At 47.0% G+C, this 14,009-nt stretch overlaps 1 protein-coding gene across 2 annotated transcripts; it reads left to right on the plus strand.

Moving 5' to 3' along the window:
• The first annotated feature begins 322 nt into the window (after positions 1-322).
• inka2 (inka box actin regulator 2) lies at positions 323-13,345 on the plus strand. Of its 2 annotated transcripts, none has more exons than XM_060069637.1 (2): positions 323-907; positions 9,693-13,345. In XM_060069637.1, exons 1-2 carry the CDS (start codon positions 836-838, stop codon positions 10,998-11,000), a joined length of 1,380 nt encoding a protein of 459 aa, XP_059925620.1. In that variant the 5' UTR covers positions 323-835; the 3' UTR covers positions 11,001-13,345. The 2 variants fall into 2 exon arrangements, with proteins under 2 accessions (XP_059925620.1, XP_059925621.1); XM_060069638.1 differs by lacking the exon at positions 323-907 and adding an exon at positions 7,860-8,006.
• The last annotated feature ends 664 nt before the right edge of the window (positions 13,346-14,009 follow it).

The following is a 14,009-nucleotide window of genomic DNA, read 5'->3' on the forward strand; positions in this document are numbered from 1 at the left end:
TCTACGGCCTGGTAAAATTGCATGTTTGATTGCACATTTATTAATATATATAGACTATGATGTTTTTCTTACTGTGTTGTTGTTCACTTAAAAATATAGAAAATAACTATCCTCCTTAATGCTCACTTATAGCCTCGGCACAAACCACGATATGCAATATAGCTTATAGCTGCAGATTTCATTTAGAATGACAGGTCTATCAAGTATGCATTGCTTTTTGAAATTATTCCTACAGACTAATCCGGAGTCACATGATGTTGCTCCAGTCGAATGCTCAGGAAGGCAATTTCATAATCAAGCAGAAAACGAGTAAAAAAAAAAGTCAACAGCAATATTTATTATGTTTATTCGTGGCGAATAAATATGTGCATCTCCAGCTCGTCACAGTTTGAACAGGGCAGAGGATATGGGGAAAGGCACGCTGATTGGTGGAGATCGGACGGGCAACGTAAGCGCTCCTCTTGAATGAGAGAGAGAGAGAAAACAGGCTCACTGCAATAGGCTATATTATAGTAAGAAGAGACCACTCAGAGAAGCGGACGGACTCAGGCCCCACTGCCTCATCGCATCTAATGGTACCTCCTTGGCATTTTCTGGAGTAAACAATTTGGAAGAGGCGACAGCGCGTCAGTGTTCACTGCAGGATTCGCGTCTGGACAAAAACGCGCACATTCCAGAGCTGAATTTGGTTTTCCAAATTGATTTGCTCCATCCAAAATGATGATGTTTTTGTTTTCTGTATCATAGTTTTAAAGCTCAAAGATAAGTATTTTGAGCATGTTTGAAGAGCGATTAGATACGCGTTTTGATTGATTATTTTTTTAAACATCTGAAAATGGAACAACAGCTCTCCAAACCCGAACGCAAAAACATGGACTCGTGTCTGAGACGTCTGAAGCAAGAGCTGGTAGGTTTTCATGTTGTTTCTTATATTCCGATCGTATAATCAAATCTGCTCTTTATTGTTTTTGCGACTGCCTTGTTTTTTTCCGGTAGGCTATTGATGCACATTTCCAAACAGACGCGCACAACGTGATACAGAAACAATTCAAACCCATCCAATGTAGACATGCATGCAGGTGGGATACGTTGTGTTCCGTGTAAAATGTCAGGTTAAAGGGGAACATTAAATTGGTAAGAGTAGGCTTTGCTGTTGTAGAGATGTTTGTAGGTACTACCATTACTCTATGTAACAGAGTTGTGGCATGTGTACACTTGCCCCCCTCCTCCCTCACATGTGGGGCAGATGTTAATTTGTACTTAATTACCTTAAGACAATAATCTCCCAAAACAACAAATGTGCCTATGCAAAACAATATGCAATGTTAATTTTTTCTAAATACCTATGGGTAATCAAATGCTTAAATCCTTATAAAAGTACCACCGTTTCTCTCTTTGAAAGTAAAACAATAAAGCATTGCACCCAAATCTTACAGCATCAATATTGCATCTTAGACTGTGTACACCCGATTTCAAATGGGTCTCAACTGCCACAGACTTCTGTTGGACTCCACTTCAAAGCAGACTGTGTGTTTCTCTTCCTGGCTACGGCGCCCACAGTAACAGCTAGCGCTAGCTTTGGCTGAATGACTGGTGGTAACGCGATCAGCACTGTGTCCCTCCATGCTACGCTCCAAATCAGCCAGGAGCAGGTCTGACAACTGCCACAGAGTGTGATGTGGTGCAGAAGACCACATGCTAGAAGCAGCACTTGTTATGTTTTACTTGGAGTTGCCATATCAGTTTGGAGGTACAACAGTCAGAGTGTCAGCTGAGGTCTGGGGACCCAACAGGATGAACCCATGCAAGCGGATGCAGAAGGGGATCAGACACTCTCCCCCTCTGATCACAACCATGTGGTACACAAGCTGCTGCCGTGTCTTCCTCATATGAAGACCCAGGGAGGTCTCGGCCAAGGTCCACCTCACTTTTATTGTTCACTTGACTTGTCTCCAGAGTTCACTCAAGAGTACTCAACAGGCAGCCTCTGCAACAGAGAGACTTCAAACATGAGCAGACATCAATGCATAGAGGGTGTTAAAGTATTTGAATCATTTCTGAAATGTAATCACCGAAAGTGGAAAAGGACATTTCACTTTCAGCATTGGAGATGTTTGAGCCTGGCCTCACTGACATCAAAGAGGCCAGTAAAATGGGATATTCTAAGTTTTCCTTTAATCTGTTATGTATAAAACATGATAAGCATTATAAACTGTACTGGGACATACGTCATACAAGTACTACTGCTGCTATTACTACTACTATTATATTATAATCTTATGATAATGACCTTTCAAAACAAAGTGGCAATGTGCTAAAAGAGGCAATTAAAACTGAACCCGTGGGAGCAGCGTTCTGCTTTCTGAACCTGTGAGCACTGCAGTGTCGGGGGTCAGGAGGGGTCAGTCTGTGTGGGGTAGTAACAGGTCATGCTGAGCATTTGACCTCTGACCCGACCCAGTGTAAAAGCCTCATTCTGGCGATATCTGAGCTGTGCTTCTGACACAGAATGACTACTCTTGACGAGATAGGCTTTCAGAATCTGCCATGTATTCTGTGTTTGATAAAAAAACGGTATAAGCATATCTTTTTTTGGCCTGGAATCTTGAATTTCAACGTTGAGTGGCCCTTATTACGACGCGCCGGAGGGAAATCTCTAGGGAATATCAGTGCCTCGAGACAGTTTTCATCTTCATGATGAGTCACCATTCATACCACAAGAAAAGGGATTTGTCAAAAGGAACAGATAAGCCTTCTCTTTCCCGGCTGGGACACTAAGGACCCCCCATACTCACACACACACACACACACACACACACACACACACACACACACACACACACACACACACACACACACACACACACACACACACACACACACACACACACACACACACACACACACACACACACCCTTGAGATGTCGTGTGTGCGTAAACTATTAACATTCAGGATCGTGTCCCTCCCAAAAAGGCGAAAACCGTTGGATGTGGGAGCCGACGTGACTAATCCCACTGGCACGAGCTCTTTCTTCTTTTTGGGTACACCTGAACCCATTTCAAACGGAACCGTGACTCTGGAATCCAACACCCAACACCGGGGTTGATGGGGTGGATGGGGTTTGGATGGAGGGATTATGAGTGGCATGGTGGGGGAAGGCGAGGCAACGTTGGAAAGGGCGACGTGTCTGACAGGTTTTGTGTGCGATACCGTACGTGCTGTTTTTATTCCTTAATATCTTCCGGGCTTATGGAAAAGAAAAGAAAAATGTTTCAGGCACAAAGCCTGTGGATCGGATTACGATGCACCTCGCCCGTTTTCATGCTTGCCTTTCAGGCTCCCATTCTGCAGCCCTTCCTTCCTCCGGGCTAAAATTGGCCCCGGCTCTTAATAGCGGCTATCAAGCACTGTGTTGTATGAAAATTGTGTCTGAGATAACCTTTTAAAGGTCAACATGTTAGTCCCCATTTAAACATGCATGACTCGTTTTGACATAATTCTTGAGGAATCCTGAACAGACATGTACCATTGTACTTTTGTTTAGTCTATAATTAAACCAAATTTACTTGCTTCTTTGGTGTCACCATAACCATGTTCATGTCACATAGTAGTAACAGTAGTTAGTATCTGAATGTATGTACATTTTGTCATTTTTCTTAAAACACAAGATTCCTCAGAGACGAGATTTGGCAGATTTACACATAAGTCTATCAAATAGAAACAACACATTTTTGTCAATGGCCAAGATGCCATAGTGGTACAAGATATAGAGACATAGAGGAAACCACAGGAAACGAGTAATAAGGGGTTGATTAATGATTTCTCTTGAATGCATCTCATTATTGCTGTGGTGACAAGCAGCTCCGGGTCTGTGTTCTGCCAAACCTTAAGGTTTACCAACGCCAACCGCACTCGCAGCCAATCTGTCTGTGTCATCACGTCAGGCTGTGATGAAGATGAGCGTGAGTCACGGTTGCATCCTGCCCATCACTGAACGTAATGTGCCAATGACGATGATATGGTCTCTGATCAAGGCTGCACTCATCCCCTTCTGTGCTCCGTTGAGGCAGCTCGCCATTAAGCCACCGCTGATCAGTGAATAACAGCCAGTGCTGGCCAGCAGCCTATAATCATTATTAAGTAATGAACACGTCAAGTTATGAGGAGAGTCATTAAAACGATCAAGTCCTCATTCCACTAAAGCCCATGTTACTGGTGGGGGCCACGCATTAAACAGGCGGTCACCTAACATGGACTCTGCATGTTAACATGTCATCGGATTCTCAAGCGTGGGTGCGAGTGTTCAAGAAGCACATTGTGACCCGCACTGCATCAGTCACCACTGGGCTGGTCGTGGGCCGGGGGCGCTCATTAAAGGGCTGTATGTATGGAGAGTTGTTGAGCAGGCCTTCCACAGTCATGTGTTGGTTGTTGTTGTCTCATTAGCCCCGCGTGCAGCGGTCCAGAGCCACAGAGACCCTCTCTGTACCCCCGAGGACAGAGCCCCCTCCCCCCCTATTCCTGCCCTTGACCCTCACACACACACACACACACACACACACACACACACACACACACACACACACACACACACACACACACACACACACACACACACACACACACACACACACACACACACACACACACACACACACACGTACAGACCACCATTGATCGTATCTTTTTTTATGATGGGCTGATGGGGGGTTAGTTATAGGCTGGCTGTTACCAACCGGCCGCTGCCGAACAGGAAGAGGTCTGATAACCTTGGCCCCTCTGCCCCCATAGCCAACACCCACCCTACCAACACACTGCTAATAAAACCGTGATCAACGACATGGCCTCGCTCCGAATCCCCTCATAAAGCAGGAGACTTGCTGGTTTTTTCAGGTCCTGCTCAACTGCCTTTTAAAGGGTCGACCGTTTGAAACACATTGAAAGCATTGCTTTCTCATAGTAAACCATCCTTTTTCCCATCTTTAACTCTTGTTTAAGCTCAGGCGTTAAAAGCCTGTCTTGATAAAGCATGGTACTCAAGACAAAAAGGCTGATTCTAACCATAACAGACACAATGTAAAATATTGACTGTATTATTTATTGATATGATTGTAAAATGGGTACAAACGCTCACATTTTCATTTAGTGTTTCTACAAGGTTTGATCTAACAGAGGAGTGACACCACCAATGAGCAGTGCCCTTTATCTTGCTAATGAGTCTAGTTCCAACACTAATGAAGGTCTGCCAGCTTTTGTTCCCAAATGTTGACGCTTTCAGTGTGTAATTGCCAATTATATCTGTCCTGTTACCATCGCCACGTCAGTTAGTATAAGCAAAGGCCATCTTAGGGGTCCTCTATATCAATAACATTATTCAATCTCTTTCGTACATCAAAAGTGTATTTGCTTGGCTTAATGAGCCACCTCCATAAAATAGATTGCTTGGTGTTTGATTTGCTGAGGCCAGAAAATACAACAAGAAAGAAGGAGTCTCTAATGCCTATTGCAAGATGGAGAGTTAGTCAATGTTTTCCTTACAGCGGTTCCCCACGATGGAAGCAGTTTTTTCAAGGGTTTCCCTGTTTTAAACCAGGCCAGAGTGACATGTGTTTTTCCCTCATTTACCCTGAGTAAGACCTCCAGGGGGTTTGCTGTGGTCTGTCACAGCTGTATCCTGCACTTAATTAGGCCTGAGCTTGATGCACAGCGACTGAGAATGCAGGCGCAGCACCCCACACTGTGTGGTAAACTGTACCAACATCTGGGCCTAAACTCGGATCTGCCTTGGGGAAGCCAAGTTTCATGTTCAACGTTGTCGTTGCAGTAGCTAGCTGCCACAGGGGAACATTTAAAGGTTGGTCGATTTTGGTGACACAGTTTGCCTTGAGCTGGCAATGAGTATACAAGTTAATTATAAAGAATTTAAGAGTACATTCTTCAAATAGCTTTTGGCTTTACTATTTCCTTTTTTTGTCCTTTAGATTATGCTTTTATCCTACATGACTCGAGGAGATGAGTTCAGTAGGTGGGGTCAGGTATCGAGGACTGTGGACTTTGGGGTTCAAACCCAAAAGCCTTTATGTCACTGGGAAACAAAAAAAACTCCTGCTAACCCACTCTTTTGCTTTCTAGTGAATTGAGTGTTTCACAAAGCACTCAATTAATTATGAATCTTGCGTGTGAGACGGAGGTGAAGGACTCACAGTGTGCTCTTAGAAACCCATTGGCTTGCTGCAGTTTTACAGGGACAATGGTGAAGTGGCGTGTGGAAGTGGAGTGCTGGTGTTCCAGTCAGCAGGCACATACAGGTTTCGCCTGGTTTATGCATGTGAACCCCAGGAACCGTTCTCAGATTAGATTTCACTTAACAAATTTGAAAAATGTGAATCGCCTTTTTCTAGCTATGTAAAATATCGCCGGTATCTTAAATATCAGTATCAACACCACAACAAACACTTCATAAACCAAGAACGAGACGAGTCAAAAGATGCCAAAAATGCTAACATAACCCAACCACACCCACCGCAGTATCGTCGACTCATTGAACTTTGATGTGGCTGCACGGTTAAGTTAAGCAGGCAAAGGTAAACCATAATTATGCCCTCTCTGCCAGGGTACAGCCAATTATACATAATGAGGGCAGCAGTATGTGTAAGGCACCCCAGACATGAGCAAACCTGATGGGGCTAATTACACGCACCTCCACAGCCACTTTTAGGAGAGCTATGGCAAGGGGAACAAAGGGGCGCTTTTGTTTCTAGCGCATGCACTGATAGCCTCATTAGGAGATCTGAAGGGCTGTCAGTGATGCTTCACTGAACCTATACCTTTCCATATGGACCAGCGAGGGCTAAAACGCAATGCACACATCACACAATGGATAACAGCCTAACACTTGTACACTCACGCAACTGGTGCGATTTTAAATATTTATGTATTTCCTAAGAAAGCTTTATTTTTATACCGAGTCATGGTATCAAAGTATTTGATGTTAATATTCCTCCTGTTTTTTATTTTTCTTGTCTCTCAGACGAACTCCATAATATCATATTTCTGAAGCCTCATATTTTTAATACCACGAATAAGTCTTTGCTACTGTAGACACAACAATATTGGGTGGGGGTTTTTCATTTTGAAAGAATTCAATACAAACCAAATGCTCCACTGTATGAAGGAGGTGGGGGGGGGGGGGCAGGGATCGCTTCTCACAGCTCTTAGAGAGCTGTGTTCTTTAGAGATACTCTGTCAATCACATTTGTCTTACAGATATTGTTCCCACTAGGGATTTACCCCCCCCCACCCCCCCCCCCCCCTTCCCACACAGACACAACCACAGCACATTCACTATCACTGCCGGGTGTTATTACACCAAATAACCCCTCTAAAGCCTCCCTCTCCCCCTCTCCCTCTCTCCCTCCATCTCCTCCCTTTCTTTTCCCCCTCCCATGTGTTCTTATGGTTTCATCTATAATTAAGTCCATCAACAATCCAATCTATGGTGGACATCTCAACATATGGCTGCATGATTCATATGTCCCCCACCCACCCCCCTTCTTAGCCCCTAACCCCGGATCCTCCCCAGTCCGTCTGGCTACACCCCCACCATCCCCCCTCCCTCCCAAACGCACGGCTGTTGGCTGTTGGCTTGACTCTCACCATCACCCCCTCCGCCACCTTCCCCGTTACTCCACTCTTCCTCCCACATTGTCCTTCACGTTTCCGCCTGAGTGACCCCCCGAACCCCACTGTTAGGGATTATACAGTCTAGACGGCCAGTGCTGATTGGCTGTCGAGTACTCTGGGGTCCCCCCGTCCCCCCCCGCCCCCCCCCCCCCCTCCGCAGAGGGAGGGACATAAAAAGAGACAGTAGGATCTGTCTGAAAGGTGAAAGGACAGGGATTGGGGTACAGTGAAAACCAAAACATTGACAATAGAGGATCAGACGGGGACTATATACACACACTACTCTCTGCATTATTTTGACACTTTTTTGACCCACGCAAGGTAAGGTTATTTACATTCAGATCATTTTGATAACCGGGACAATCAGGATGTGGTTTTAATAGGATCGGAGCTGTGGTAATGAGTCTTTAAGAAGTTGTCAGGGGGCTTGACACTGCCCTCTGATTTGTGTCATTTCGACAGGACTGAAATGACTTGATGCTTGGTGTTGACAATCCGATCAGCGTAGGCGTTTGACACTTTGATGGAGTGATTTGGATGTTGTTTAAAAATCTGCATCATCCTTGTAATCTTAACTTGCCATTTTGGCTTCAATATCTGAATCACCTTAACCTCGTTTGGCTTCACCGGTTGAACAAATAATCCAGCGCATACGTTCAGACATTCTCCTGCTTGGTTGCACTTTTCATCTTCCCACAGATGTTTTTCTGCTCTCGGCCAAGATAACCTCATGAGACACGGCTTGAATACCATTTGTTTTTTTAAAGCAGTAACCGTCTTCCTATCTAATAAAATAATCGCCTACAGGGATTTCGTTTAACAAGTTAAGACACAGGTCAGAGCGTTGCCTCGGGGCCTCTTCCTGTCAGCCTCCAGGAGGAAACGGTTGGCTCCGGGGTCACATGACCAGATCCCAGCCAATGCCCAAAGAGATACGAGTGTTGGAGGAGTAGGTGGAGGAGGAGGAGAAGATGAATTGAAGAAAAGTGCAGGAGCGAGATAAGCAAGGGAAAGTGTAATCGCTGGAAAAAAAAGCTGGGAGGAAAGATAGCGAGAGAGCGAGTAAGTGAGTGAGCAGCAATGTGAGACACACAAAAAATATGTTTATAGATAAGGGTTAAAGATAAGGCAAAATTAAAAGGGAGTTCCATAGAGGGAGATGGAAGCGTTCATACATGGTCTGACCTACAGCTGCCATGGACAGACTTGGATCCTCTCACATCTTAGGGGCAACATATGGGGAGCCTGGCCTGGCCTGTCATTCAAAACTAGGTCACATGACATGTAATTAAACCCAATCGTGTCGCGGCCTGGAAAGCACAAAAGATGTCAAAGCAGATTCAGCGTTGGCTTTCAGAGGGGAGACGAGGCTCACTGCTTACTCAGTCAGTCCGCTAATGGTGAACCCCCCCCCCCCCACACACACACACACACACACACACACACACACACACACTTGCTTTTGCCTTCCTTTCCTTTTTTTTGCATTGATACATTGATTCATTCATTGGAAGTCTTTGGTCTTTGATACAGCAAGTCACTCTTGTGTAATTGGATTTGTCCTAGAGCCAAAATTCATGGTAGTGGGAGAGGGAGAGTGAGAAGGACGGAGATGAGGGGGAGAGAGAGAGAGAGAGAGAGAGAGAGAGAGAGAGCGAGAGAGAGAGAGAGAGAGAGGGAGAGGGAGAGAGAGAGGGAGAGGGAGAGAGAGAGAGAGAGCGAGAGAGGGGGGGGGGGGGGAGAGAGAGAGAGAGAGAGAGAGAGAGGGAGAGAGGGAGAGATTGTCAAGTGTGGTGGATTAGATAGGACTTCAGATGCGGAGCCGTGCTCTTCTTTTCAATTAAAACTAATATAAAATGTCCCTCTGTTTTACTCTCCCTCTTTCTCCTCTTTTTTTCCATATCTTCTCATCACACTTATTGATGAGACCTGTTATTTAAACCTCTTCTTTCCTCTTTATTCCCATTGCTTCTCCTTCCTCCTGACTCTGTGATCTTGTCCCTGCAGGTGTCCATGAAAGAAGCGGGAGATGGCCTCCACGCTCAGATGAACTCCATGATGGGCGCCCTCCAGGAACTCAAACTCCTCCAGGTCCAGACCGCGTTAGAAAGCCTCGACATTTCAGGACGGCCCATTAACCGAGGCCCCCCGCCACCCACGTCCGCCCCTCCCGTCGCATCGTCAGCAGCCCAACCCCCCGTGGATGGGAACCCCGCCATCCCTTGTCGAAGCCCGACTCCGCCTGAGGAGGTCGGTCCTTTCCCCGGCCTGAGTCCCATGCTGAGTCCCAGGCCGTCGCCTGACAGCCGAGTCAGCAGCACCAGCCAGGGCAACGGGACGGGGAGCCGGGCCCACCAGCGGAGCTCCGTCTCCTCCAGCTCCAGCCTGGGACGCAGCAGCAGCAGCGAGGGTACCGAGAGCCCCCAGAGAAGCCAAAAGAGCGAGCCCGAGGCGGTTCCCAGGAGGTGGTCGGGCTACACGGCCCCTCAGGTGGACTTCTGCGGCCCCACGGTGGGCAACCCTCCGCCGGAGCCCGTCCCCCACCCGTCGGCCCCCCGGCGCTCCCAGGCGCTGGACCTACCCGGCATCCTGTACAGCCTGTCCCGGGAGGGGCCCTCACTGGACAGCGACTACTCCCAGGACAGCATGGACGACTCCAGCGACTGGACCTCCTCGCTCATGAGCCAGCGGCGCAACCGGCAGCCCCTGGTGCTGGGGGACAACGTCTTCGCCGACCTGGTGGGCAACTGGCTGGACCTGCCCGAGCTGGAGAGGGGCGAGGAAGAGGCGGCGGCAGAGGAGGAGGAGCTGGAGGAGATGAGGAAGAGGAGGGGCGAGAGGATCACGGACCGGTGGCCGGACCGGCCCGACAGCCCGGCCCACCCGCTCCGCCTCAGCAAGTCCCAGGAGATCTCCAAGAAGTTCTCGCTGACCACCAACATCTTCAAGAAGTTCCTGCGCAGCGTGCGGCCCGACCGGGACAAGCTGCTGAAGGAGCGGCCCGGCTGGGTGGCCCCGGAGCACCCGGAGGGAGACCTCTCCAAGAGGCCCAAGAAGGCGGCGCCCAAGAGCAGCGCCAGGGGGAGCTTCTACCTGCCCTTCTGGGCCGCGGGACAGCTTCAGCAGCAGCAGGGCAAAGGCAGGCCTGGCCCTCAGGGGTCGGGCCTGGAGAAGGGTCAGTACCAGCCTCGACAGCAGCTCCACCAACAGCACCACCCGACCTTCTCGGGGATTTACTTGGACCGGAAAACGGCAGAGAGCCGGTTGGAGAGGACGCAGCCCCTGTTTGACCACAACACAGCTGTGTGGGTCTGAGCGCGGTTCCAGAACTGAAGCCGTGTGGCTACCAGACTGGCAACAGCAGCTGCTGCTGCCGTCGCGAGGACTTGGCCGCAGAAGAAGCAGAGACACTGACCCACATACAGACATTTTTTTCCTGAACTTGATTGAGAAAGGATGAACTTGACACACACACACACACACACACAAACAGACACACACATTTCCAGTTTTGTCTGACAATCCTAAAACTTCACCACCAACACCTCAATGTTGGTGGTGTGTGCATGCATGCATGTGTGCGTGTATGTGTGGTGTGTGTGTGTGTGTGTGTGTGTGTGTGTGTGTGTGTGTGTGTGTGTGTGCATGTGTGTGTGTGTGTGTGTGTGCATGCGTCTGTCTAAAAGAGATAGCAAATGAACAAAATACAATAATACAGGATGGAGATTTTTGTTATCATTCATCCTCACGCCTCTGCATGCATGATTTACTTTCCTACAGCTACTTCAAAAACACAACATCTGACTCCCATATCAGAATGTCTGCAGAGGCAGTCGGCATTGCGCTTCATCATGATAGAGCCTTTTGACATTTGTGCGTCCACTTCAGAAACCGTGACATTTCTCACAGCTACCCGATATCTTTTCATCTCCTCCTTGGTTCATCTCATAGCAATGGGTACAGCTAAAAAAGCAACAATTCCTTGAGCTGCATGAACTTATTTTTGTTATCATAAAGTGCAACTCAATGTATCTTTTATCTAAAACACAGCCAATCAATGGAGGTGCCCCCCCCCACCTCCGGCACCGCATGGGGGAAGAGAGGTTTAGGGACCGTGGTTTGTAAACAGGTCCCACCCATAGCCATTTCATGTTCCATTCACTAGGCTCAGGGAATGGATGGAAGCCAGCACAACACAGGACACTGCCATAAGTACACACACACACACACACACACAGACACACACACACACACACACACACACACATGGGACAACTGACACTCCCTGTTGATCTTGCCTGGATCATCGCATGTTACTGGCTTGAGTCAGAACATGTTGTGCCCGCGCGACAGGCCGGAACCCCTCGGTCAATCTCCAGACATGGCACACCGTGCGTCAACGGTCAGTCCCGGCGGGGGCAGGGGTGTTTTATAAAAAGAGAAGGGTGGGGGAGGGGGTGGGGGGGGTGTTATGATGGGACAGATGAGACTGGGGCACCAAAGTCTTTGAAAGGGAGAGAGACACACTGACTGTACGACGGCCATCTGCTGCACACTCATTATGTGGAGCTCAACACCCAGACTCTCCAAGGAGACACATTACAGGTCCGAGGTGCCTGTTGAGCCCAACGTTTCTGGGAGGAGAAAGTAACGCACTATGCTCAAGATGTTGCTTATTTGCATACTCACACACACACACACACACACACACACACACAGTAATGGCAGTATACCAGGGCCCAACAGTATTGTAAATCTTCGCCTCCAGGCAGTTCGCCCAGGCAGGTAACCAGCTTTTCGTGTTTTCTGAGATGTACAGAACATTGTGCACTTACGGTGTCTGCCATTTACCCCACAGAGCAGCAATAAGACACTCGATCTTTTCCGATTGCATGATTCCAGAGTAAACGTTGTTGTTTTTTTCTCCATATGACACAAATAAAACATCACATGACAGTAACACAAGAGTAACGTACACAGTACAGTTCAGTACAGTAAGCCATTTACCACACGACTTGTATCTAAACAGTGATTTTATGTGTCAATCTCTCGATTTTGTTATATCATAATGAATACAATGTTTACCTTCAATCTACTTCGGTGTAACTTCTCTTCCTTTTTAAACACAGATATCAGGTTCTGAAAAACGTGACGAATAACGACAAATCCCTCACAAATTCCCTCAGGGTAACCGATGATACTGCCTCATTGAACAAGCCATTAGCCTAGCATCTAGTGGACCACAGTTTCGCAGTGACAATCTTAATTCCCATTATGTGAGAATCACTTACATATTATGTCCAAAAACAACCCTTTGTACAAACAGGACTTTGGTCCTCCTGGGAGTTTCTTTTCAATTGTCTTAGCCAGCCAATCCATATGGTGTTGGTCACAGTATTCAGGTCAACCAACCTCCTAAGTAACCCCAAATTGGAAGTTTGTCTAAGGAGGACGCAGAGACAAGAGACTTCTTAAGGCGCGAGGCACCGTCTGAGAGGTCAATCTATCACAGTGTTTTGTATGAAAATGTATGTAATGAATAATAATACTGATTTCCATTGGGGTTCTGTGAGCCCCTACATGTTGTCGATTCTGTGTTACGTACACGGTGTAAAACTGTCACTGACTCTTTGTAAATTAAATCTGTTTTCAGAATATCACTCTCCTTGTTTCATTGGTATTGTGTTATTCTTCTGAACATATAATTCACTTATAAAACCATATTGCGTCTTCTGTATGAACAAAAAAGTGTTTATTAATTTCATTCTGGGGCTTGTAATAGTGCTACCACTGTAAAGTGTTGTTGGGGTATGAATCGTATAGTGTAATATAGTATTGCATAGAGCTACAAAATACTTGATATATATATATATATATCCTCTAGTGGATCCATTACTCTTTTGTGCATTGTTAATCTCAAGAGAATACAGAAGCAAAGAGCTTTCGCTAAGAGGGATAAAGCTTTGACCCATGAGGTCAACTTTTTACTTTCAGCCAGAGCCCGTAGGGTGGCATGACTGTCCTTCTCTCTTCCCCATTCTTAATATAGCAGAGTGCATGAGTTGGATGTAGGGCAGGCAGAGGAGCAATCTGTGGCCTTTGCATCCACCGCCGACCAGAATGGCTCTATATTCGTATCAAGGCCCCATTTATGCCTGTTGAATAAATAAAGAGACACAGAGAGAACACTTAGGGCCCTGTCGTCCTCCATGTTATCACAAGCACTTTATGACACGAATATTTCTCAGAGGCTCGTAAGATGAGTGACTTTGGAAAAAAAATGCATGTGACCGCAGAGATTACGACTTCATCCCGGCCTTTTTT

Source organism: Gadus macrocephalus, chromosome 13 (genome assembly GCF_031168955.1).
Source record: "Gadus macrocephalus chromosome 13, ASM3116895v1".
Classification (NCBI taxonomy): Eukaryota; Metazoa; Chordata; class Actinopteri; order Gadiformes; family Gadidae; genus Gadus; species Gadus macrocephalus.

Coding starts and splice junctions, on each gene's coding strand:
- inka2 (XM_060069637.1), top strand. CDS start 836: ATGGAACAACAGCTCTCCAAACCCGAACGCAAAAACATGGACTCGTGT. Junction 908..9,692: donor GACGTCTGAAGCAAGAGCTG/GTAGGTTTTCAT, acceptor TTGTCCCTGCAG/GTGTCCATGAAAGAAGCGGG.